The sequence below is a fragment of the Macrotis lagotis genome, chromosome 6, assembly GCF_037893015.1.
Source record: "Macrotis lagotis isolate mMagLag1 chromosome 6, bilby.v1.9.chrom.fasta, whole genome shotgun sequence".
Taxonomy (NCBI): Eukaryota; Metazoa; Chordata; class Mammalia; order Peramelemorphia; family Peramelidae; genus Macrotis; species Macrotis lagotis.
This window is the reverse complement of record NC_133663.1, coordinates 55910563-55938476: the sequence shown is the minus strand read 5'-3', so window position 1 is coordinate 55938476 and position 27914 is coordinate 55910563. Positions and strand designations below refer to the sequence as shown.

Here is a 27914-nt window from a genome sequence, read left to right as displayed (position 1 = left end):
TTTTTTAAGTAGAAAAATATTCTATTTGTTAGCTATTGGAAATTCACCTACTTGGCTACAGTCCCTGGCTTTGTGAGTACAATGACAAAACATCTGAATAAAAGCATGAAATTGAAAAATTTCATGAGCCCTGAGAATATTTTGCTTGCTTGACTTTAATAATTCAGATTTTTGTCCTCAACTCATAGAGCATAAAGGCTAGGTCTGGAAAAACCATTTGAGATTATCTAGTCCAGCCTTCTTATTTTATAGATGAGGAATTTGAGGCCCAAAGATAAAAGGAGATAAAGATACAAGGATAACAAAATAATAATAATAATAATAATCACTAGCATTTGTATATTACACTTTAATCTCATTTTATCATAGATTGAGAGCCAGAAGGAATATTAGATGCCACTGAGTCTAACTCCCTCATTTTATAAATAAGGAAACCGAGGCATAGAGCAAGTGACTATCTTGCAAATGACAAAGGGAAGGGCCCAGAGGCAGAATTTGAACCTGGAGCTTGTGAAGCCAGGATTCTTTCCACTGTGCCACCTCTGAATGGAGTTGAATATAGTAGGCACATCATTGCTAGCTGAATTATGGTAAACTCAAACTCAAAATAGGCAGCCCTGGAGTGGACCCAACCTGGCAAGAACACTAAATTCACAGCCGTGTCAAGAATTCTAAAACCTTTATCAAACAGCTTTGGTTTCAGTAGAAAACTCATTGTTACTAGTTTTCATTATTGTGACCCACATGGAAAGCAAATCCAGATGATGTGGCTAATGTTCTTAAAAAGAAAAAAAGCTGCCCGCCTCTGTCAGTTGAGGGAAACTTGGTGGGACGTCCCCAACTCACTCTAATCTACAGTCTCCCCAACCTCCTCCCCACCCCAGGCAGGAACTGACCTATTTCCAGCTCAAAGGGCACTTTGACTGCCTCTCTCAATGTAGTTGTTTAAAATAGTAAAGCTTAAACTAGAACTGGGACTTCAGTTTCTCCCTGCCTTTGAAATTGGGGTTGTTTTTTATCCAAAGGAGGTTGAAATCACCAATTAGTCAACAGTGCTTTGAAGTTGAAAAGTGTTTTGCAAATGCTAAGCAGTACTTGGGCAAGAATGACTTCACACAGAAATTGTAGATCTGTTCTTTTGAAAAAAAAAATTAATTAATTTGTTCTTGAAAAAGCATAACTTTTTTTTTTTAGGTTTTTGCAAGGCAAATGGAGTTAAGTGGCTTGCCCAAGGCCACACAGCTAGGCAATTATTAAGTGTCTGAGGCCGGTTTGCACCCAGGTACTCCTGACTCCAGCGCCCATGTTTTATCCACTACGCCACCTAGCTGCCCCTAAAAAGCATAATTCTTTAAATTAGAAAATTGTTTAAATTAAAAGGTAGAGATGTCTCAGAAGTCGTGTCCTTTCAAAAACTTTCCCTAGCTCATGCCATATCACTCTGATCATTCTATTATATATACAGAATCCTTGAGCAGACCTTCATCACCTCAAGCCTGGATTCTTGCTGACTCTTCAAGTCTCCTACTACCCCAGACAATCTTTTACTCAACTTTCAAATTTTTATTACTCAAATAAAGTTCTGACAAAATCATCCTGAATTCAGAATACACTAGAGGCTCCTTATTGTCACTAGGTTCAAATATAAAATTCTGTTCAGCTTTTAAAAAATGATTTAAAAACTGAGAATATTTTTTAGAAAAAAAAGATTTATTGAATTGACATTAAATTTCCATGTTTATGGAACTGAAATAATAAAAATAATAGTAATACACATAGGGTTTTGGTAATCATAAACTGTCTAGTCCTATCCCTATATATGTATATACATATATATATATATATGTAATTATTATCAAGACTGAATAGCAGTATCCCAAGTTAAAACCAACAATTAAATATAACCTCAAAATCAATCTTATTTTATTGGTTATCAAGTTCTATTAAGAGCTCTTTAGCAGAAAAAGATACAAAGTTATATAGATAGAATATGAATTCAGGTCTTTTTGATTCCAAAGTCAGCCTTCTATCCACCATGACCCCTAGCCATGAGCTTTGTGTTGTTGGGCAAGTCACTCAATGCTGTAGACCTGTTTCTTGAATAGTATAATGAAGGATTAGATTAAGATCATAAAATCATAAATTTAGATCTGAATAGAACCTCAAAGTCTATCTAGTCCAATTCCTCATCTTACAGAATGTGATACCTCCAAGGCCCCTTCTTGCTCCAAATTCTACGATACCATGTGATAAAAGAACGATTCACAACAATGTCACCCTTGAGGGACTCAAAGACTGCCAAGTGATTGATTTGTATTCTAAGAGGAAAAAAAATACCTAATCATTGCTACTCACTTTAATTTAATCTGTTCTTGGAAATAATTCATACAATAACCTGACATATGCCATTGGAAAGACATGAATAAATTGAAGACTACAGACCCCAAAGCATTTACCTTTTGGAATGTTCTTTGATGAATGAGTCCGTTCAAAAGTTACAAAGCCTACTCTGCATGCAAGCATATAGAGGATAAGAAAGGTCATGGAATGTTAGCCAGGAAAGGAGCTTGAGTACTCCTCTAGTTCAGCTTACTCCTTTCACAGATGAGGAACCAATTGAGAGGAAGGCCATGATGTAGTAGAAAGGACAGGTCACTGAGAGTAGAGACCTAAGTCTAGCATTCTATTTCTAATTCATTAAATGTCAGTGAGGAAATTCACCTATCTTGGTTCTAAGAATGAGTTCAACTAAGCACTTCTTAAGGTTCTCTCCAGCTTAGAAGTCTATGATTCAGGGGCAGCTAGGTGGCACAGTGGATAGATCACGGGCCCTGGAGTCAGGAGTACCTGAGCTCAAATCCAACCTCAGACACTTAATAATTATGTAGCTGTGTGGCCTTGGGCAAGCCATTTAACCCCATTTGCCTTGCAAAATACTAAAAAAAAAAGAAGAAGTCTATGATGCCCAGATTTTAAATTATTTGTCCAAGGTCACACATAAATAATCAACTTCTAAGTCATCTTCTAGGGAAGATGCTCATTTCTTGTGACAGAAGTCCCATGGGGCACAATACAGTAAATAGGTAGGTAGCCAGGACGAACACTTCTGAATTCATCAGACCCCAACAAGATTGGAAAAATGTTATCAGTAATATTGAAGGAACCAGATAAATTCCCATAAGAACAGTCTCTCTAGCTTTCAGACTATTTAATCCCAGCTGCTGTGCTCCTAGGAAATCAAAATGATTAGTTTATCTTCATTCAACCAAACAAGATGCAAATGACAACTGGCTGCAAAATGGAAAGCCTTTTGTAGTAACTAAGCAGCATTAAGAGCTTAAAACAGATTCTGACATCTTTCCAATATGAAAATGTTGTGCATGGAACACCAGAAAGGAAGGTCTTTGAAAAATAAAATGCCATTTACCCCTAAAATATGCAGATGAAGAAAAGAATGTAAATCTGGATATGTGTGTGTGTGTGTGTTTGTGTGTATGTATAAATATATATGTATATTTTATATATACCTCAAACTATAATCCTTACAAAGCCCTGACTTCTTTTGGAGAAAGCAATGTGGGTCCATAAAAATCACAGACAAACCACATGCTTTCCTCTCCCCATTAAAAAGAAAGAAAAAATGCAGGGATGCTCTACTGATTTTGCCTCTTAAAGTCTCATCTCTTTGCCTGATGGATCAGGAGGAACCAGAAAAATTAAGCCCTGTGTGGGACTTGCAGGCCCATTATCAGTGAAAGAGACTCAGCTAAATTTCAACAGACTTTGCATAAGTAGCTATTGCCTTCTTATATTTGAAAAAGTTCTAAAGTTTATTATAATGATAATGATGATTCTGGAATTATTACCAAAAAATAGCTGTGAGATGGTTTGATAATTTTTTTCCTCAGTCTTGCTTCAAGAAAAACAAGTAGTAAGTCACCCTATGTTTACAGGGAGAATTTGGAAGTCTATGTGGGATGTAAGTTTTGTGAGGGTGAAGACTTTCATTTTTGCTTTTGTAGGCCCAGCAGCTAGCACAGTGACTAATACTTGGTAGGCGGTTAATGCTTGTTGAATTGAATCCAATTGAATGGGACTTAAGTGATAAAGATTTGATAAATCACTCAATTTCAAGTCTAGTCTCCATTTTCATTGCTAAGTACATTTAAGCAAAATTAAATCATTACTTAGCAGGTGTCACAGATCCTTACTTAAAGAGTCATTTGATTCCATCTGAATATTTATGAAAAACAAGCAATGAAAGTAGCTTATGCTGCAAGGTCAACTCTCACTTCCATTTTCATTTAAATATAAATCTGACTTCTCAAGTGGAAAAAACATATAAATACAAATTAGTTGCTAGCCATACATGCAAATCAGTTAAGGAAGCATAGGAGAGAACAAAATTCCTCCTGTATTAAAAGCAATGTTAAAGGAGACTCATGATGGAAATTTCCTCTTCTAGCTTGATATCTGTTCTCTGACAATGGGAAATCAACACTGAGGAAGTTGTTCATCAGGATTATTGGTTAAATTGGTCAGATAAGAATCTATTGAAAACAAAAGAATAACAAAATGGGCATCCACATCAATCAGGGAATAATTGAACAAACTGCATTTATGTGTCTCTACCAGAATATGTTTGTAACATAAAATAACAAATCTGAAGAAATCAAAGAAACCAGGAAAAATTTGTATGAACTGATACAGAGCAAAGTAAGTAGAATCTAGGAAATGATACAATTACCATAATAATAGAAAATTTCACATAAAAGTTTGGAAGAAAGTTAGTGACCAATCTTGACTTCAGAAGACCAATCACGAAACATAACTCACCCCTTTTAGGAGAGAATTGATGGACTACAGATGTGGAATGAGATATATGGTGTCAGACATATTCATTTTGCCAGTTTGCTTTACTTGATTACAAGGATATAGCAGTAATTGGGATATGATAACAATGCAGAAAAATTTTTAGAAATTAAAAGATAAGATTAGAAAGTAATAAAGAAATTATGTCAATACATGAGAAGTAATGTTAGCTTGAATTATTACCTTCAAAAGAGGAAAGTGTGAGGGGCAGCTAGGTGGCACAGTGGATAGAGCACTGACCCTGGAGTCAGGAGCACCTGAGTTCAAATCCCACCTTTGACACATAATAATTGTCTAGCTATTTGGGCAAGTCACTTAACCCCGCTGCCTTACCAAAAAAAAAAAACTAAAAAAAAAATTTAAAAGAGAAAGGTGTGATAAAAACTATGGAGCTTGAAATAATAGGACCTAGTGATTTTTTGGATATGGGTACAGCAAAGGAAAGAAAAGAATCTAAAGATTTTGAGACTAGGTGAGTGAGAAAATGGTGGTGCTATTGAAGGAAGTGGAACATATTTTTAATTTTTTTAAATTAAGATTTAAAAAATTAAATTTCAGATTAGTTAATTCTAAATATGTTAAGTTTAAGAAGATGGATATGAAAAGTTATTAACCCTTAGACTACTTAAGTATATGTGCAGTATTCCCACGAAATAAAAATGATCAGTCTATCTTCATTCAACCAAAACTCAGTTCAAGTAGCACTTTCTGCATTGTCTTTCTTAGCTTACGCTCTGCATGTCTGCTAGTGATCCCCCTCTCCCAAATCTAGTATTCATTTGGATAGATTTTTCCATGAACTTATAGATGCACATTTTGTCTTCCCCATTAGAATTAAGCTCCTTGAGGACAGAGACTTTTTCACTTTTGTTTTTCTATCTCCAGGGCCTCACACAATATCTGGTACATATAGTAGGCAATTAATAAATGCTGCATGAATGGAGATATTTAGCAAGAAGCTAGAACTACAGGTCTGGAGTTCAGGAGATAAGGCTAGAAACAGGAGTTTAGGAATTACTGGAATTCATATGTTCACTGAGGTCATAGGGTAGATGAGAATATCAAGGGAGAAAATTTAGAGAAGAGAAGAGGTCTGGAGGGAAAGTATGTTTGCAAGCTTGAAATTATCTCAGGTCTTCTGAGATGTTCCTGAAGATAGAATTCTTTAATAAGGTGCTTTATGAGGAGTATGGAAGCAAAAGAGACAATCCATGGCCTCTTCAAAATACATAAAGAAGTTGCTGGTTCCATTTCATCATTGGTTAGTTGCAGGACATGGAATCTACCCCAACATAGCACAAGTTCAGGGACATCCATCTACAAACTGCCTTTCTAAGGCAATCAGTCATTTTTTCAGAAGATCATATTTGCTATAATAATAATAATAACAGTTATCCTATTAACTAATATTTGTAGAGAACTTCAAAATTTGCAAAGTATGTTTCATAGGTTATCTCATTTGATTTTAACTGAAAAAACAACAAGCTAGATGGCTAATGTTTTCACTTCCAAAATAAACTTTGAACACTAAAGGAAAATAGTGACATCTTTTCGTATTCTAGTTGCTAAAATCAAATCACTAATCAATTAATAAGTACGGATTAAGTGTTTAGTATATGACAGATACAGAATTAAACACTGAGGAAACAAAAAGAGATAAAAAGTCCCCACCACAAAGAACTTAAAATCTAATGGGGTGATTTTTAATTGATTTTAGGGGTTTTTTTTTGCAAGGCAAATGGAGTTAAGTGGCTTGCCCAAGGCCACACAGCTAGGTAATTATTAAGTGTCTGAGACCGGATTTGAACCCAAGTACTCCTGACTCCAGGGCTGGTGCTTTCTCCACTGCACCACCTAGCTGCTCCCTTAATTGATTTTTAATTGACTTTTTAGGAAGATCTGAAATGAATGACTACAGTTGAAGAAACGGTATGGTATAGTAGATAGGGTGCTAACCTTTGAGTCAAGAAAACCTAGATTCAAGTTCTGATTCTGGCTTCAGACAAATTACATAACTACTTAATGCCCAAGCAACTCATCATGACTATAAATTAAAGAAGAGAAACTGATTTATATCCATGAATGGTGATTCCACATCAAGAATTCCCTTACACTAATGAAATTATAGGTCTGGCTCACATAAAAAAGAACAAAAAGTTATCAGGTATATAAAAAAATCCCATAACTCTTTATTATTCTGATTTGTGTTTCACATGTTGTAAGTCACATTGTAAGCGCTAATCTATTCTGGCCACTTGTCTGGAAAAATTGGCAATGCTAGTAAGGACAAAGGACAAATCGTGCAACTTTTCCAAACACTTGATTCTCTCAGACTATTGTGATCAAAGGCTGAAAAGAATAGATAAAACAAGATTACATAAACATATAAATATGGATATGGATAAGGATATGGATATGGAGATATATATATATATATATATAGAGAGAGAGAGAGAGAGAGAGAGAGAGACAGAGACAGAGACAGACATACATAGACATAGACATAGACATAGACATAGACATAGACATAGACATAGACATAGACATAGACACAGACATAGAGAGATGTGGATGTTTATAGTGCTATGTAAATGTCAGCTTGTATTACTCTCCAGTAAATAAAAATGCCCTGAAGTCAACCCACAAATCTAACTATTATACCTTACATAGAGATGTTGAATTCAGATGAATTGAATCAAGTCTATTCTTTGTTGCTACTAAAGAAGGAATGATAAGGCTATTGTTAGATGATAAAGTCATAGATTTAAATACAGAAAAGCTCTTTGAGGATACCTAATCCAAGTCATCCATTTTACAGATATAGAAATTTAAGTTCAGAAAGATGGAATTGAATTGCCCTAAGTCACAGAGACAAGATTTGAAACTAGGTCCCTCTAGGAATTGAATTGCCATAGGTTATCTACTATTGCTGAAGTCAGTTTTCAAATGTGTTGTGCAAAAATTACTAAGAATGTTGTCATGGGTAGGTAAAAGGAAAGAACCAAACATCTAGAGCAATCTTAGTGCTAGCAAAATCCTTGACCAAGGTGACATTTGTCAAAAAGGTTAAAAAAAACTTCAAAAGACATGCTCTGATACTCCAAATCAGTCATTCTTTTTATTCATAAAGGCAACATAACAGTGATAGAGTACTGAACATGGAGTCAGGAAGAGTTGGGTTTAAATCCTGTCTCTGACACTTATTAGTTGTGTGACCCTGAGCAAAGGCCATAAGTTAATTAGATTCAGAGCTAGAAGGAAACCTCAGGGGTCCATTAGTCCAATCTTCTCATTTTATAGATGAGAAAACTGAGGTCTAGAAAAGGTAAAGGAGGGTGGCTAGGTGGCAGTGGATAAAGCACTGGCCCTGGAGTCAGGAGTACCTGGGTTCAAATCTGGTCTCAGACACTTAATAATTACCTAGCTGTGTGGCCTTGGGCAAGCCACTTAACTCCATTTGCCTTGCAAAAACCTAAAAAAAAAAAAGGTAAAGGATTCAGCCAAGATCACACCTATTGCTTACAATGGAAAAAGGTTTTAAACCTTGAGACCTTTGATTACAATGCTTTTTCCACTGAGCCTCAGTTTTCTCATCTGCAAAATGAGAGACTGGCATCTCCTCACACATCTCTTCATTTCCCAACCAGCTGCATTCATTTTGGACATCTTTGTTTCCTCCACTATACCTCTATAGCTACCCATAAAAGGTTTTTCAGCTTTCTAGTATATGTTGTCTTCTCCTGTTCAAATGCAAGCTCCCTGAGGGCAGGGACTATCTGCTTTCATAGTTGTATCCCCAATGCTTAGTACAGGTCCCACCACCTAGTGGGTGCATAATTTTATTTACTATTAATAATAATACCCATAGTACCTACCTCATTTGATTGTTGTGAGTCTCAGATGAAATAGAAAGGTTTAAGCATATGGAACAACCTTGTGATGTCATTAATATATGCAGGTCAGCACTTTCTCCACAACTTACAGTCCTAAAGATTTACAGAGCTTCAAGATATTAAATGATTTGCCCAGAGCCATGCAACCAGAATATATTAAAGACGAGCCTAGAATTTAGGTCTTCCTGGCTTCGAGGACCTCTCTCTAGCTAGGGAATCCACACTGCTTCAAAAAGTCTCTCACGTTTTATAAATGCTTCTTGAAATAAATAGTTGAATCTTTTGACCATCTGGCTACTACACTAAGGAAGTTGTTCCATTACCTGCATCTTGTAGCATGAGAGTGGACCTGATTGCCTGAAATCAGTGCAACACTTGTTCTAAAAGCTTAAAGGAAAATGGAGAAAGCATTAACCATGAATTTGGCACTATAAATATATAGGATTAGTCTCATTATACTTAGAGAAATACATACCTATGGGGATCATCTTGTGGGATTGTTGTGATCAAATGAGATGATAATGTATTAAAGTGATCCATAAATCTAGCTACTATGTATTAAATAGAAGCTTTAAGGAGCTGACTCTCCTGGAAACATAGTTGGAATCTTGGCTCTAACACATAATCCTTTTAATGACTTAATCCGTAGGCTTCATATTCTTCATCTTAAAAGTGAAGATATTAAACTAGATGGTCCCTGGAATTTCTTTCAGCTCCATGTTGATTATCCCATAATCAATAGGTAATTGGTCAAAGTGTAATAAAATTCTTAGCCCCAGAAATTCATGAAGATTTTCTTTTAAATCCTAGAGATGCTGTAGTCCATGCTAATGGGAAAAGAATCCACACCAACATAATCATGGATATTTTGAAGGACTGAAGGAATTATTTCATTATTTTCATTCACATAAGCAAGTCTGTGTCTGTCCAAGAATTGAAATCTTATCCATCCTTCACTGTCCTCTCCCAAGATCTGAACCCTCTCAGTAGAAGGATTACTTAATGACATAGCCCTGTCTTCTACCTTTGCATCTGTCTTCCCAAATCTTCCACCGATCCTTCAGATTATCAATGGTCCCTACCCAATGTATATCAGTAAAAGAAAAAACATGGGAGGAAAAGATATTTAACTCATATGGACTTCCACAGTCATTCACCCTATTTTTAATAGCAAGAACCAGACCTTTAAAAAGGCATGAGCTCAATTAGTCCACAAGCTAATGTCCTAGCTTCCCCATTCAGATAAGAAAAAAAAGTCACAGAATCTTAGAGTAGTTGACTGGAACTGAATAGATCATTAAGGTCCTAGTCTGACCTGGACTTAAATAAGTATCAAAAAAAAAATACTTGGCAAATTGCTGTCCAATCTTTGCTTAAAATGTTTCCAATAATAAGTTAGAAAAAGTTGTAAGTACATTCATATGGAGAAATAAAAAGTCTAGAATTTCCAGGGATTCAATGAAAAAATGCAAAAGAAGGTGGCTTAGCCCTACCTGATCTAAAATTATATTATAAAGCATCAGTCATCAAAACTGTCTGGTATTGGCTAAGAAATAGAGTGGTGCATCATTGGAATAGACTAGGTGCAATAGCAGGAAGCAATTATAGTAATTTGCTGTTTGATAAACCCAAAGAGTCCAGCTATTTGGATAAAAACTCTCTTCAATAAAAACTGCTGGGAAAATTGGAAGTTAGTATGGAAGAAACTTAGATTAGACCAACACCTCTCACCCTATAGCAAGAAAAGATCCCAATGGATACAAGATTTAGACATAAAAAACAATATTATAAGCAAACTAGAAAATCAAGGACTAGTTTACATGTCATATCTATGGAAAGGGAAGAAGTTTATGACTAAAGAAGAGATGGAGAACACCACTAAAAACAAACTAGATGAGTTTGATTACATTAAATTAAAAAGATTTTGCACAGACAAAACCACTATAACCAAGATCAAAAGAAATGTAGTATATTGGGAAACAATTTTTACAACTAATGTTTCTGACAAAGAACTCATCTCTAAAATATACAGAGAACTGAGTCAATTTTAAAAAAATAAGTCATTCTCCAATTGACAAATGGTCAAAGGATATGCAAAGGCAATTAACAGATGAGATCAAAGCAATCCATAATCATATGAAAAATTCCTCTAAATCATTACTTATTTGAGAAATGCAAATTAAAGCTTCTCTGAGGTACCACCTCACACCTCTCAGATTGGCCAATATGACCAGAACGTATAATGATCATTGTGGGAAGCGTTGTGGGAAATCTGGGACACTATTACATTATTGGTGGAGCTGTGAATTCATCCAACCTTTCTGCAGAGCAATTTGGAACTATGCCCAAAGGGCAACAAAAATGTGCAAACCCTTTGATCCAGCAATACCACTACTGGGTCTATTACCTGAAGAGATGAGGAAAAAAGGGTAAAAACATCACTTGTACAAAAATATTCATAGCAGCCTTGTTTGTGGTGGGAAAATATTGAATATCAAGTAAATGTCCTTCAATTGGGGAATGGCTTAGCAAACTGTTGTATATGTAAGTCAAGGAACACTATTGTTCTATTAGAAACCAGGAGGGATGGGAATTCAGGAAAGCCTGGAGGGATTTGCATGAACTGATGCTGAGTGAGATGAGCAGAACCAGAAAAACACTATACACCCAAACAGCAACATGGGGGCAATGATCAACCTTGATGAACTTACTCATTCCATCAGTGCAACAATCAGGGATAATTTTGGGCTGTCTGCAATGGAGAATACCATCTGTATCCAGAGAAAGAATTGTGGAGTTTGAACAAAGAGCAAGGATTATTACCTTTAATTTAGGAAAAAACTGATATCTTTTTGTCTGATCTCGCTATCTCTTAGACTTTATGTTTCTTCCTTAAGGATATGATTTCTCTCTCATCACATTCAGTTTGGATCATTGTATACCATGGGAACAATGTAAAGACTGGCAAACTGCCTTCTGTGGGGGGTTGGGGGGGAAGGAAGTAAAATTTGGGGAAAAATTGTAAAACTCAAAATAAATAAAATCTTTAAGTTAAAAAAAAAACTTTCCAAGGTGGGGGTTGTCATTACTTCCTGAGGCAGTACAGTCCACTTTTCGATGATTTTAATTTCAGAAAGTTTTTCTTTAATCCTGCCTCTGAGACATATTTGCTATGTGATGTTATGCAAGTGTCTAAATCTCTCAATGTTCTAGGCAATTATCTAAAACTGTAGGTCACAAAAAAATATCAAAATTAGTTGAGATATGGATGCTTCCTCATCCATCACTTCCCTATACCAATTAGATTACATATAAACCCATGGATCTTTCCCTTTTTTTCTTAATGATGTCTACATTTACCCTTTTAAAACTTCTATCTATTTCTTCTTGTTCTCTGCTCTGAAATCAGGAAGAACATGTCTAATAACTTTTTTTGTTTTGTTTTTGGGGGGGGCTTTGTTTTATTTTTGCAAAGCAATGGGGTTAAGTGACTTGCCTAAGGCTACACAGCTAGGTGTTGTGTGTCTGAGTCTGAATTTGAACTCAGGTCCTCCTGACTTCAGGGTCAGTGCTTTATCTACTGTGCCACCTAGCTGTCCGCTCTAATAATTCTTCTGTGGGACAGTCCTTCAAATGCATAAAGCCCTCTATTGCCCCTAAGTGATACACAGGCACACATTTCAGAAGGATGAATTGTACATAAAGGATAAACACATAAGACAGTGCAAAATACCATTTAAAATACCTACCAGTCAGGCAAACACAGGTGAAATTGCTCCCATCATGTTTTTCAATTGTATCAAGGCAGCTCCCATTGTTCTGACATGGCTGTCCTTGGCAGGCATCGAATTCTTCACAGAAAGTACCCACATACTTGTCCTCACAGTCACAGGAAAAAGTTGCCTGAAAACAAACATGCCATTATATAACTACAAGTCCTTCCAAATTCCCATTTCCTTTCCAAAACCATACAGATGAAAAGTATCCCCTTCTACAATAAAGTAAATAATGCCTTTGGTAAATACAGTTTAAATGTCAACATTCCATATTTAAGATCGTGCTTTCAAAATCAATTCAAAGATACTAAATTGCCTCAAAGTTTAATTTCAAGCATTTTTATTTCAATAATCTTAATTGTATTTCTACATTTTCCAGATTAAAAAGAAACAATAATGAACTAACAAGATCTGAATCGAAAGTTGAAAAACTCTTTTGTTGCCTGGATATAGAAGTGATTTTATTAGTCCAAATACATAGTGCTTTCAAATTTTGTGAGAAAATACAACCAATTAGTTAACAGCTTTTATTATTACCAGAAAAAAGAAACAAATGTTTAATAAATTTGGAAACATAACTATAAATGTAAAAGAAAGCCTTTGGAATGTGGAATTGAGGTGAATAGAAATGTTGCCTATAATTATCTATACTTACAAGTTCTCAAAAGTATGTTTGGAGCTCCTGGGGAACTCTTTCGGGGAATCCATAAGGTCAAAACTATTTTTATAAAAAAACTAAAATAATACTAAAATATTTTAATTTCTAATATAGTCAATATCAATAGACATAACCCACAGAAACAATTGCTTTTGGATTCTTCAATAATTTTTAGGAGCCCAAAAAGTCTGAAAACCTCTGTTCTGTTCAACCACACAGAAAACATCTTGTCTTTGGCATAGAGAATTAGTCAAGTCCCCTGGGCCTAAATATTTTTTTTTAAGTAATCTATCCAGAAGTTGGAGAGTTCAAGTTTAAGAACGGGAGACTTTGAAAGCCAAGAACTACCATTGGAAAAGACTTTTCAAGGTCATATAAGCTATTTAGCTTTAAGAGGGAACTACAGGACTAGACATGGCATTCCTTGGGAAGCAGAGATAAAGACCCCAGACAGACTCAGGTGCTGAGACAGTGTGATCCCTAGCAATCATACACAGACAACCTCCTATGGAGAGGAACAGAGCCCGGGAACCCAGCCTGAGGACTCTGGGAGAAGGAAAGAAACTTCTAATTTTAGGCAATGTGAATTATCTTTGCCACATTGCCGATCATTACCATTATACTCGAATTTGGATCCCAGTATTTCCATAGATAGCGTGTGCATTTATCAGAGAAATATTATTATGGAGATGTTCTGTACCTAATGTTATTAGAAGACCATGATAGCAAATACCTTTGTTAAGAACTGTGTCTACTGACTGCTTGTTACTAAATATCTTGGTGCGGACTTAAAAACTACAGGGGTAAGAAGCACAGGCCCCCTGGGATGCCGCTAGAGTTTGAAGCAGCAAAGGTCTCTCTGGAAATTCAACCTTCAAATCTGAGTGTACTTTGCGGGGAGCAGACCCCGGAGAACACAGGAAATGTGTCTTATTTAAACTTCATATCTCCCCCACTTCCCCCAAGAGCCTTCCGAACAAAGCAAATCTTAAATACATGATCGTAAAGTTAAAAATATATTGAAACAGAGTGAGACTGCTAAATATGAGGTCAATAAGATCTCCATATTTTCATATTTATGTATTTTCTTTAACCTTACTCATACTCTCTGCATGATCTCAAATGAGTCATTGAGTCTGTTAGAAGAGCATCACATATCTCTCTAGGTCTTTGCTGTTAAGTCACAAATGTGTAGCAATCTGTCTTGGTAGAGGGATTTCTCATACCAGGAATATCAAAGTTACAAATGACTTTCAAATCATATTAAAAGAGGAAGTTTCCACAGTAGGAGTTTTTCATACTGATAAATTCACCGATGTTTCACAGGGCATTAGAAAACATAGCAAGATTAATTTGAAAGCTCACAACTGAAATAAATACTTTTTCTCCTGTTTTGGTTTCAATTGATCATTAATAGCTTGTGTTCACTCCATGTTACCAATGATTCCCTTAACCCCAAATCTGGCAACTTTTTAGTCAGCTCCTTGATTAAACCACAGCATTGATTTAACACGAATAATTTTTTCTTCTGGATCATTCCCCTCCCATAAATTGTGATACTAATGGTCTGTTATGTCCCTGGAGAACTAATATAGCATTTCCTCCTGTGTCCCAGCAGCCAGCATTGATACATTCATTCATTCCCCCCCTCTTTCTGAACCTTCTCCTTTATCCACTCTCAGGACTTCAAGATTAATGTCGGTGTACAAGCCTTCCAAATCTCTATCTCCAGGAATCACTTCTTCCACGAGTCTCTCAATTCCAACTGCCCAATGGACATCTATACTTACATATGCCATCATCAACTCAAAACATGCCCCTAGGAGAGGCTAGGTGGTGCAGTGGATAAAGCACCGGCCCTGGAGTCAGGAGTACCTGGGTTCAAATCCTGTCTCAGACACTTGATAATTTCCTAGCTGTGTGGCCTTGGGCACGCCACTTAACCCCCATTTGCCTTGCAAAAAAAAATGCCCCTAAACTGAACTCATTATTTCCCATCTATAATATGTCCCTTCTCCTAATGTCACTTCCTCCCAATTTTACAAGTTTAGAAATTGGAGAAATGATTCCCCCAATTATTCAGATAAATTTTCATATCATTTGCCCCAAAACAGGTGTATTATCATGAACTTTTAAAAATAATAACAGTTAATAGTAAGATAGCAATTTAAGATTTGCAGAATGCATTACAAATATAATTTCATTTTATTCTCACAGCTCTGGGAGGTAGGTGCTATTTTCTCTATTTTACAGATGAAAAAACTGAAGCAGATAGAGACTAAGTGACTTGCCCTAGTGTCTAAAAATGTCTCAGGATAGATTTGAACGGAGGGCTTTCAGATTCCATTCTAGCACTCTTTCCATTGCACTAACCTAGCTGCCTAGGTAAGAACTACAAGTTCTGTCAAAACTACATAATGGTAAGCATGAAGAAATAAAAATGAAAAAAATAAGTGAAAAAAATGCACTAACCCATTATATTATCTTGACCTAAATTGGGTTCTACACATCAGATGAATAATTGCCTATGCCTACACTACATAGCTACCCAATTTTTAACATTTAAAAAATAATAGAATCATTTGAAGTTTTTCTAACCAAAAGTTCAAACAACTGAGTACAAAATACATAATTTACATTTTCATTAGTGTAAATGATTTTGCTGAAAATGTTATTTCCCTTTGAACAGTCTGATTTCCTGAGACTATTTTTAAACAGTGAATTTAATTTTTGATAAGGCATTTGATTTTTCTTCACTCAATTAGGACAAAACATGAAGGAGAGAATAAAGACCTCCTCAAAGTGATCAGAAGGTAGACTAACTCAGACCTAAAGAGGACTGCGGCTATTTCAACATGTGAATGGAAGTCTGGGTATTTCTGAGGGTGAATCTACACATGTTTGGGCTTTTAACTTTTCCCCTTTGGCTCTGTCATTGAACAATTGTGCTGTACTAATGAGCAATTTAGTGAACTGTGCAATAATTCCAGTTGTCTCTTAAAAGGTCTAAAAATGATATTGATCTTGTGAGAATCTGATATTTTAATGTTACATAGACATAGTTTTAGCCCTTGGCCTTCTGTTTAGTCATTTTGAGGAAATGTTCATAATTGGGAAATATGTTTAGAATAATAAAAGATTGCAGTAAATGCCCAGTTTTTCATGCTTGACTTAAAAAGTAGTAGGAATAAATTATTTTTTATTTCATGAAGTCTAATATCCATTAAATATCCCATATATCAATTAAACTACCCTAATCTACAGGAAAATATATATAGCCAAATCTCTTCATCCCTTGGGGAAGATTTCAGTCTAGACTGATAAATTTTCTAATACTTAGGGGTTTCTCTCTTTAAGTACCAAAATGTCTCATTTGAGCTATTTTTGGATAGGAATCTTTCTGAAATATATTCCATGGCTTCCCATTTTTTATAAACACAGGCAGTATCCATTATTTAAACTTTTTTTAATTACCCGAAATTAACATAATGACATCAATGGTTATATGTATTTCAGGACAGAGCCTCTGGAAGTGTGTTATTTACTTCTTTCTTAGTGGTCCTAAAATATGATCTCCTCTGTTCTTGAGGCTGTGTTTTAATAGTCATTGTGTGCTCTCCATTTTCATGTCATCTATTCTTGTGCATCCTCCATCCCATGAAGGGTCTGATAACCTTTGAGATAATATATCCATCTTTTCTTGTTATCTTCTTTGTGATGCTATGCTTTCATTTTTAATTCAATGGTAGAGGCCTATGAGTTAAGGTTTTACACGAATTTTGAGTCATAGAGTTTCTCAAAACTAGGGTAGTTTTTTCTAGAGGTATACATGTGACAGGAAATGTCCCAATGCAGTGGGAAAACAAAGCCATCTCCTGTGGGCTCCTTTGCTACTTCACACCTTAAAACTTCTCTCTACCATCCCTGACAACTATTCTTTCTTTGCTCCAATCTCTGAGAAGGATATGAACTTCTTGGTGAGACCAATTCCATTATTTATGCCATTGATCCTAATCCTTTTCATATCCTCCAGGAATCTGCGCAAAGATCATTGCCACCTCTTACGTTTTATTCTTTAATCCCACTTTTCTCTATTGCTTTCTTCCTCCACACCTACAAACATTCCCAGGTCATCCCGCTCATAAAAATCTTCACTTGTTTTTCAAGCTCACCCCTTTTATCTTTTCTCCTTTTCATAATCACACTCTTAGAAAAAAATCATCTGGATTCCTTCCACTTTTTCACCTACCAGTCACTTCTGACTTCCTTTAATATAGTTTCCTACCTGACCAAACAATTGAAACCATCACCTACAAAGTTACAAATTACCTCTTAACAACTAAATCTTCACTTCTCTAAAACTTCTGTCATTATTTGGCCACCTGGCTAACCTGTCTTCCCTAGGCTTCTTTGACATCATTTTTCTTTTTTTCCTTCTCTGTCTGACTTCTCCTTCTCAGACTCCTTTGCTGGACCATCATCTATCTTCTCCCCCAATATATGTTCCCCAATGCCCTCTCCTGGGCTGCTTCCTCTTCTCTGTCTACATTTTCTTACATTGTGTTGTTCCATCAGTTACATTTATCATTTCTATGCAGTTGTCTCCCAAGTCTGTATATCCAACTTCAAATTCTTTCTTCTATTTCAGTATCACATCTCCAATCATCTAAATGTCTCATTAGTATCTCACATGGCACATGTCTAAAATGAAACTCATTACATATTTCCTTTAATCCTCTCCCTTATCCAACTTCCCTTTCTATTATGGGCACTGCTATTTTTCTAGTCACCTAAGTTTATGACTTCAGAATTATCTTTAATTCATCACTTCTCCCTCATAACCCACTATCCACTCAGTTTCTAGATCTGGCAGATGCTCCCTAATATCTCATATCATCCCTTTTTTTCTACTCATAGACCCAAATCTTAGTTAAAGACCTCATGACCTTACATCTAGATTGAGCTTCTTATTTAATCTCCATACTTCTAATTTCACTTTTATCAAATTTGGCTTCCAAAATTATTTTTCTAAGTCACAGTTCTAATTTCCAAATTCTGACCACCTCTTTTTGTCATGTCTCTAGTAGACAATACTGTCTCCCTTTTAAAATTTAAGTTCTGTGAGGGGCTAGGGTTATTTTGGTTTTGTTTCTCCAGAAATCTACATATATTAAGGTGTTTAATAAATGTGAAATTGAATTGAGTTTCCTAACTGGCTAAAAAAAATACTGGAAGCTTCTAGGTTTAAACAGCCACTATAAAGACCCATAATATCCCCCTGTGAATAGTCTGGAGTCACTTGAGGACAGTTCCAGCCTCACTTTAAGTCTTGCTACTTCCAATTATTGCCTGAAGCTGCCATTATCTTGATCACATTTCAGAGGTATGATAAGACCCTACCTAAGCCATACCAGTTGGAAAGAACCAGATCTTATCCTGAAGAACTCTAGCCCCATTGAGTGCCAAAACAAATTCCTCTGGGACCAGAAACCATAGGATTCTTTCCCAGGCAAGGTCTATCAATGTACCAATCATCCCAGGTGCTTAGACTGGCATTAATCTTACTGAGAAAAAAAAATCCAAAACTACCATAGTTCTTTTTGTGTGTTTTGCCAGACCGACATTTCCCAACCACTTTAATTATACTAGAGGGGAGCTTCCTACATCTATATTTTCCAAACCCTAAGCTCTATGAAGATGGGGTTAGTTTGATGATTTCTCAGCTAAGTAACAATCACTCTCATTTGGTCTCTACTGATTTGATTTTTAATGTAACTCTAATGACACGCCTTGTAAAAGAAGGAAAATGTTCACAAAAGAAATGCTGCCCAATTTGATTTTTTTTTTGAGGATTGTTTCCAGGGTTGAAATTACTTTCCACTGACAAATACAAAAACCCAGACAGCAATTTTTAATGGTAATAGATGGTTTCATCTGCTTAAACATAATTTAAAAACTGTTTCATGGAATCAAAAAATCTTTCTAACATGTTCAGTTATAAGACCTGGCTTTCTCATTGGGAATTCTTGCAAAGTATGGATTTTGTACTACACTCACAGAAAGACAAAAGGAGTCACTTGGACATCAGATTTCAATACAGGTCTTAGGGCACTGTTTATAATGTAAAATTGCTCATAAATTCCTCTTCCTGTGCCTGGGCCACACAGAAACAACTGGAACTTATCCATAGAGATAAAATAGTGCTTCCTCCTAGGAATACAACATTCTTAAGAATGTTGAGCAGTCTCAAAGGGAAACTCACCATACTCCTTGGAAAGAAACAAGCCTGGGATGAACTTTCATGAAGTATGATAAAAGACTCCAAAACTTCTGGCCTCCTGGCTGGGTTTTTGGGTTATATTGTTTTCAGTATTTATAAAGTTTAAACTGCATTCCCTTACATCTTCATTCTAGAGTTCTGAGTCTTTCACTGCAAAGGCAATATCTAGTAAGAAAGGTAAATTTGGAAATATGGAGAGCAGAACACACATACACACACGTGTGTGTGTGTGTGTATGTATGCATATATACACAATAAATCCATAGCTTGACATTCATGAATTCATGCCATTCATTTTTTGGCCCTAAATGTTAAATTTTAAATAATGGCAGCAATAATGAGAGTAGGTGCCCTTTACTTTTAAAGGACATGGAAATTTACTTTATCATTTATGATTCAAGGAAGTAAATGTCTTTAAGGGAAAAACACAACAATCTTTTTAAAATACTGAGGCAGTGGAAGGGAAAGAGCTGTGCATTTTTCTGTAAAACCTAGCTGGCTAGATTGATTGAACTGAGAGAACTAGAAGGCATCTCCAGCTGGATTCAAATCCTTTATGTGGCATGGTCAAGATGAACACCTGGGATAAGAAAATGTTTGTTAGTAAAGAGAGAGCAACAGACCCCAAGATCTGAACTAATATTCTGCTCTATCACTTACTCCAACTATGGGCCAGTCACAGTAAATTTAGAATAATTTTATTGTAAATGTATTTACCTGTAAAATTAGAACAATGATAATACCCATATTAGTAAAGAGTGAGAATGATATAGTAGAAAGAAGTAGAAAGACAGAGTATGAGTTTTAGAGTCAGAGGATACTATTTATATAATCTTAGGTGAGTTACTGAACCTCAGTATCTTCCTTTAAAAGGGAAGTATTGATTAGGTGGACTTCAGTAACTGAGCCTTCCAACTATAAATCTAGGCAAATAATGATGATGATATTAATCCTTTGTTCTTGAAGACCATGTAACATGACAAGCTCATGAATTGGATTGGGGCAGGCGGGGGGTGGAGGGGACAGGGATGTACTGAGTTACCACCTGACTTTCTCCTCCAAAGCCATCTGGGTCCAGTGACCATATATGAATCAGGATGACTGAAGATGACCTTGGATATGAGACAATCAGGGTTAAGTGACTTGCCCAAGGTCACATAGTTATTAAATGTCTGAGACAGAATTTGAATTCCTATCCTATCATCCTGGCTCCAAGGCCAGTGCTCTATCCACTGCACCATCCGGTTGCCCTGGCTCTGGAAGAGAAAGTAAGGTTGATGACTTAACACAGCCTTTCCACTTAGATCCAATTTACTTTCTTGCCATCATCTCCCTGATGCCATGGTCTTCTTCAAGAATGAAGGACAGGGGCAGCTAGGTGGCGTAGTGGATAAAGCACCGGCCCTGGAGTCAGGAGTACCTGGGTTCAAATCTGATCTCAGACACTTAATAATTCCCTAGCTGTGTGGCCTTGGGCAAGCCACTTAACTCCATTTGCCTTGCAAAAACCTAAAAAAAAAAAAGAATGAAGGACAAACATCAGGCAAATAGTGAGCACTTAATAAATTGTTTCCTTCCTCCCTCTCTCCCTTCTTCCCTTTGTTTCTTTCTTCTTTCCTTCCTTTCTTCCTTTCAAAATCTATGATGCCATGATCCTTAAAATTGGCAATACAATCATGTAATCATGATCAAATTTCTTAACTTCTCAGTACCTCCAGGCAACCTTCTAAAGCCCTATGTTAGAGAAAAGTAACTGTTATGTTGTGGGGGTGGGGGGGGTTCATAAAGGAGTTTCTTTCCTCTACCAAGGAAATCATGTTTATACAAAAAAAAAATCCTTAGAGTGTCAAGAGAGATAACGTACATGAAAACACTAGTTATTATTATATTCTCTAAGTTTTTCCATGAAGGCATTTTCTCTCCCATCACAGATAACAAGCCCTTTTTAATTAACCAATGATTTCAGAAAGTTATTGCAATGGAACATCATTCTAATCCTCAAAAGACAGATTTCCTGGACCTGTATTCAAAGTCTTCCCAGCTATGCTTTTCAGAGCCCAGAGGAGTCACCATCTTGCCACAGTGATAGGACTTTAGTGGCAGTATTATCCTGACCATTTGGAATACTTAGGGATAAAAGTTCAATTTAATCACATCAAAAAGTGTTTAGTTTGTTTCTTTTGGCATTAAATTTTTTTTTTATCAAACACTGAATTCTCTGTAAAATGTTCACTGCCCTCAATAAAACAATGTTTCGTTCTAATGCAAATGAGGAATTCATGGGGGGAAAAAGACATTCCTTCCCCACCAAATAGCAAGCATCCTATATTGTTTTTTTAACTGATCAATTATTTCTGAGCAAGTGAGTCTCCATCAGATGAAAATGTTTTCTATGATAGAAGAAAAGTTAAATATTCATTTTTAAACAACAAAGAGACAGGGAAGAATGAGAGACTGCTTTCTACCTTTTTAACTTAACTTCACCCAAAGAAAAGAAACAGGCACTTTAATTTGTCAAACTACGGGAAAGCGTAGAGAAATCACAAATACTATTTCTTATTTCAGAAGCTACCTGGGGATTTTTTTTCAATTACAGAACTTAAGGAGATACTATTAGTAGACTATGAATTTTCAACAAATAATGATGTGGATTCATTATTTGGTAGAAAAGATCGGATTTCATTACGTTTTTGAATGCTGCATTGCTCTGTTTATGGACCACACTACTAAAATGAGATTCTTTTGAATAGGGAAAACATGTATAGGTAAACAATGGCAAGAGCATCTTAAAATATCTTTTTGATATGGAAGGTATTGGGTTTGGGGGTGTTTAACATTTATAATATTCTCTTCCACTCAACTAGAGGTGTTTTTACTATGATTATTCTCATGATCATCATAAAGACAGAATGAATAATGAGAATGGGACAAAATTGAGAATGGAATTAAAGGCCATATTTATTATAGAATTCAGTAAAACTCTAAAGTGATAAAAATTGGTCTCTGGTATCTCCCAATGCTCCTGCCCTGACCTAATATCTTTTCAGCATGTTCCTGTCCCTGTTCGCCCCCTCTTCCCACCCGAATCTTCATCCTACCTACCTAATTAATTTGCTCATAGGTTGGATCATTCCCAAACAATAGTCCAATGGCTCCAGCCTCCCCTGCCCAATCAAACATGAATTATTTTTCCCATTTTTTAATTGATTTTCTATTTTCCCAAAATATTTGGGGAAGAAATTTGTCTGCAATGATAGTACGAAGGATAACCAGACCAAAGCTGGGAAGATGACCCATTTCTAGTCCCTGTCATATAGGATGTATTCATTAAATATTAGTTGATTGAATGTTTTTCCATAGAGATGGGCAATATCTCTGAGTGAATGAGGAGAAAAGCAAGCACCAAATGAAAAGTGTTACAAAGATAGTATCCATAGGCAATCAGGAGCTGTATGAGGAATTGGATTCATACCACATAACACAAGTTGGCAGATAATGACAAATCTAAGGGCACAGGGAAAGCTTTCTCTGGACCACTGTAGGGAAGAAGTTAACTCCATATGTTGATGTTTTCACTGGGTTCAGAGTCCTATCTTCTCCTGTCTATTAAATGTAAAACTGATCTATAAAAATATTTTCAATAATTAAAAGGTAATATTGATAACAATTCAAGATAAGTTATTTACAACTCAGCATTCATATTCTGTAGACAATAGCTTCAGACATTATGATACAGAGGGAGCAATTTGTAGTAACCTAACTTCATAGTTAGCTAACCTTCAACTCCAGCATTGAGTATGACCACCAGACCTCTTTGTATTTTAGAGATGACCTAAATCTATATTTTCCTAACTTAGTAGTATCAGTTATGGCTATAATATTTTAACTTATTTCTATTTCACATATAGAGAAATTCAATTCAATTCAATAAACTTTAGCAAGCACTACTGACACACAGAATACTGTATTAGTTTCTGGAAAAGATAGAGGATTAAATAAGAGATGGTTCTTTTCCACATGTTTCAGAAGTTCATTGGGAGATGGGGAGAATCAGAAAGAGTATATTGCCCTCTCTTATCACCGTGCTTCATACATAAATACACACTCACAAAAGATACTCATAGATATACACAAACAAATAAAAAAACATAAGTTCATCAGTGAGGTGTGAGTATAGTAATATATTGTGATTTGAGATTTCTTTTAATATAGATCTGATAAGAACAAATTTTCATAGTTCAACATGCTATTTTTTTCCTATGTGAAATTGCATTTAGTAGATGACTAGCAACATAAATATAGGTTGAGGGATTATCAAAAGTCAGATATGTCATTACATTTTCCCATTAAATGAATTACACATTACAGTCTCTACCTGTTTTCTTGGTCCTCTAGACTATTTCCTTTTGCATTATTTCTTTTATCTGAGTAAGAAAAAAAAAAACAGTTGACAGTTCATGAAGTGGGGGGGGGAGGGGTGTGGATTATTGGAATTCAGAAAATGTAAAACTCTTTTCAAATGTGTCTTTTAAACCTGAATTGAGTCACTTATGCCTTAGCAACTAATATTAATACTTACTGTTCTTGATGGCAGCACTGTGGGGGATTCAAAAGACCTTGAGAACTAGTTCCTGCCTTAAAGAGCTTACAAGCCAGCTGAAGAGGCAAGACAAAAGTTCAACAAGAGGTGCTATTAATGTGATATGTATAGCATAAGTGTCAAATTATAAGCTGTCTCATGCCTCCTAATTTGGTACTGTATTTAATAGAGCTCAATGGACTGCATTCTACTACCTTCACCCTAGTCACTTGGTAGTAGTTATTGCCTCTCCCTGAGAGAAAAGAAAGCTGTTTGGTCTATTAGTATCCTTTTGTATTCACACTCTCAGTATTCTATGCAAAGGTACCTCAATGGAAAAAAAGTAAGCAGATGTGAAGTCACAGAACAGCTGCACATGATCTAAATTAGAGAGAGAAAGAGAAAAAAAGGAAGGAAGGAAGGGAGAAAGAGAGAAAAACGGAGGGGAGAAAGAGAGGGAGGAAGGAAGGAAGGAAGGAAGGAAGGAAGGAAGGAAGGAAGGAAGGAAGGAAGGAAGGAAGGAAGGAAGGAAAAGGAAGGAAAAGGAAGAAAAAGGAAAGAAAAGGAAAGAAAAGGAAGGAAGGAAGGATTTTCTTATTCTCTTTTCATTTTGACAGGAGTATGGCAGCCTAATCCTTTCCCAATTATCCCCTGATACAGAGCAGCTGCTGCCCACAGCTGAGAAAGATAGCAAAAATCACAAGGGGAAGGAAGGGAGGCAGGAACTAGATTTAGACTGGAGATTAACATCTTCTGCTTCCAAACTGTACAATTCTCCAGATGTGAATAGTGAGGTAAAGGAAAAAAAAATCTTCAATAGGTTGATTTAGGAAACATGCACATAACTGGCCTATAGAAATCAAAGCTGGAATTCATCTGTATCTAATCTGAGCAGTGAAACTCAAGAATCAGACTGAACCTCAATGTATTCTATAATAAAGGCCCCTCGAACATTCACAGTGGCAGGATGAGTCTTTTTCTGGAACTGAATCATTCACTCCTAAGTATCTTCAAATGCAACAAATCCCCTATTCGCTGTTATCTAGCTGGAAGAACAATTTATGAAAGACTTGGTCTTTGAAAAGGTGTGTCCATCTCAAAACTTCAGGATAGCTTGACTGCTCTGTTTTCCCCCCCTTTCATTGCTTCTCTTTGTCTTTCCATTCCTTTTTGGTACCCTTCACATTAATATATAGGTAGACTAATAAGCAGGTGCCAAACTAAGAAGACTTTATTTTTATTGGTAAATGTATAGTGAATGAATGAAAGAAAAATATTAAGGCCTTAGTATGTGCCATCACTGTACTTGATACTCTGGATATTAATAGAAAAAATGTAGATAGTCTATGTTTCGAGGAGTTCATACTTTAATTGGAGAAAACAACTCAATTGAATGAATTTGGTTGCATGGTGAATGCAAAGGCCCACAAATCCTAAATATTCAATTACAATGTAAATGGCAAGACCCAAGGAGTCCTTAAGGTCCAAACTAGACAACAGTACCTTAAGATGTCTGGTAGACAGAGAAGCAAGGTTGATAGTAAAGCCTTGAAGATATTACAATGCAAAAGCAGATGGAAAGTTCTGATGGACCTGCAGGATTAGAATTGATCACTCCTAGCACATCCAAGTCACCTTCTCATCCAATGTGGTTTGGGTGGCCAGGGAGATCGAAAAGGGTTTCCTAATTCCTGAATGAGATTTGGATAATTAGGGAAGAGGAGGTGGTATAGAGAGAAGGGAAGGTGTGTGATCTCCAAGGAAGCAGCAGTACAAGATCTAGTGCAAGAAAGTTCAAATCTCTTATATATTAATATGTGAACTTCTACTCAAAAATAAGGTACCATGGGTAGGTATCAGTGACTGGAATTGCTCATAATTGAGTCAAACAAATTTTAATATTAAAAATGGCCATGGAGAGCGGGCTAGGTGGCGCAGTGGATAAAGCACCAGCCCTGGAGTCAGGAGTACTTGGGTTCAAATCCGGTCTCAGACACTTAATAATTACCTAGCTGTGTGGCCTTGGGCAAGCCATTTAATTCTATTTGTCTTACAAAACCCTAAAAAATGGCCATGGATTTTACACTATTTTAACAGGTTAACAATTCATTTTCCCTATGACAAAGAAGAGTCTACTTCCCAGAGTAATCTTTCAAGAAAAAAAAAATCACAATTATCCATCCATCTTGTGATAAAAGAATCACAGACTGAGTTATAAGGATCTTTGGTCACATCTAGTCCAAGGTCTTGTCTTATAGATGAAAAGACTAAGGCCCAAGAGGTTAACCTCTTTGCTTAAGATCACCTAGGTAGGATCATAAAAGGAAGAATTCAAATCTTCTTCCAGAGCTAATGTTCCTTTCTATTCCATGGAATAGAAGGCATAGCTGAGATTTCATAATACTACTATAGTTAATTCAGTCCTGAACCCACAGGTTAATACCAAAGAATTCATTTGGGTTTTTTTAAAGCCTAAACTTTCATTAGGTTTTGTTGTAGAGACAAAGTCCCCAGCTTAATCAATGCATTTCTGTTTTTACTAAATCTACAACCTCCCAGGTTGAAATAATAACAACCCAAGAGGTATGAGGTTCCCATTGCACATTTTAATGAAACCCTCTTGGTGACCACTTAGATGCTAATCATGTTCATTGTCTTGTTGTTGTATGAAAGGCAGACTACACTGGTAAATGTGTTTCTCTAGGGTAGTTAGATATTCTGTAAGCATCCAAATATCACCCACGAGAAACCCACCAAAATGTCTAGCCTAGCAGCAGAAAAGGAAGAGAGCCAATGAACAGTGTCACCCTGCCTTGCTTTCAAATTAAATTTTTATATCTCTGCCTGTTTACCTCTATTCCATCAAGCCATTTCAGTTTTCTTGATTGATGATTTAACCCTGTTCCTTTAGGTACCCTGAGTGAAAGTTATGACTATAAGAATTACCTTTTTTCACATACAAACTTTCTATTTGATATTAAACAACCTCATTACTAGCTCATCACCTCTTAACCATTAAAATGATTTCAATCTCTTTTCTAATTCTTGTTTGTTGTTCACAATTCAGTGATTAGAACCTTGATTTCCAAAGTCTTTATTCTCCAGTAATGAAATATTATCACATAGCTGTATGACCCTGGACAAAGCATTTACCTCCCTGCATCTACAAAATGAAACTTGGTATAAATATTTTTAAACTCTTTACAGCTCTAAAGGCCTATGAATCTTTTAATTCAAATGTGAGTTCCTAATAACATGATAAATTAACCTATCATGCTTTATAATATAAACTAAGAGGTTCTGGGGAAAGATCATTATAAACTGAATATCTAAAGTTCTGTACAAGTAAATCATAAAACTCAGAATACTTCATACATTGAGTCATTTTCTCCTCCAATATTTATTGCTAGATTGTGTGATACTGCTTATAGTGTTCTAAAATTTTCTTCCATAAAGTATCACAAAGAAGCTTCTATCTAAATGAATGGTATTCTTAGCTGACATACCTCTCTGTTTCAAGATTAGTTATTTACTAGAAGTAGCAGTTTCTAAGCTTTATCCACCTCCCTGTCTCTTTGTTGCAATGACAATTTTGCATAAAGTAAGCTAAATCTCAAAAAATCATAAGATTTAGCATCATATGTAGCAGCTGGAGAGGCCCTCAGAGAGAGGCACAGTAGGAAAAACAGTGAATTTGATAGATGTTTTCAGTTCAAATCCTAACTCACTATGGGTATGAAACTGACCCATTTACATATTCTGGACCAGGGGTGGCCAGGTGGCGCAGTGGATAGAGCACTGGCCCTGGAGTCAGAAGTACCTGAGTTCAAATCCAGCCTCAGACACTTAATAATTA

The 27914-nt window shown here is 36.0% G+C and overlaps 1 protein-coding gene across 1 annotated transcript in view; it reads right to left on the bottom strand.

The window, feature by feature from the left end:
- The window catches only part of DNER (delta/notch like EGF repeat containing), a 345353-nt gene that overhangs the window by 106788 nt on the left and 210651 nt on the right, over positions 1–27914 (bottom strand). Inside the window, exon 6 of the mRNA XM_074191208.1 lies at positions 12515–12668. Within this exon, the coding sequence (XP_074047309.1) occupies positions 12515–12668 (154 nt within the window). The remainder of the gene's footprint in view (positions 1–12514; positions 12669–27914) is intronic.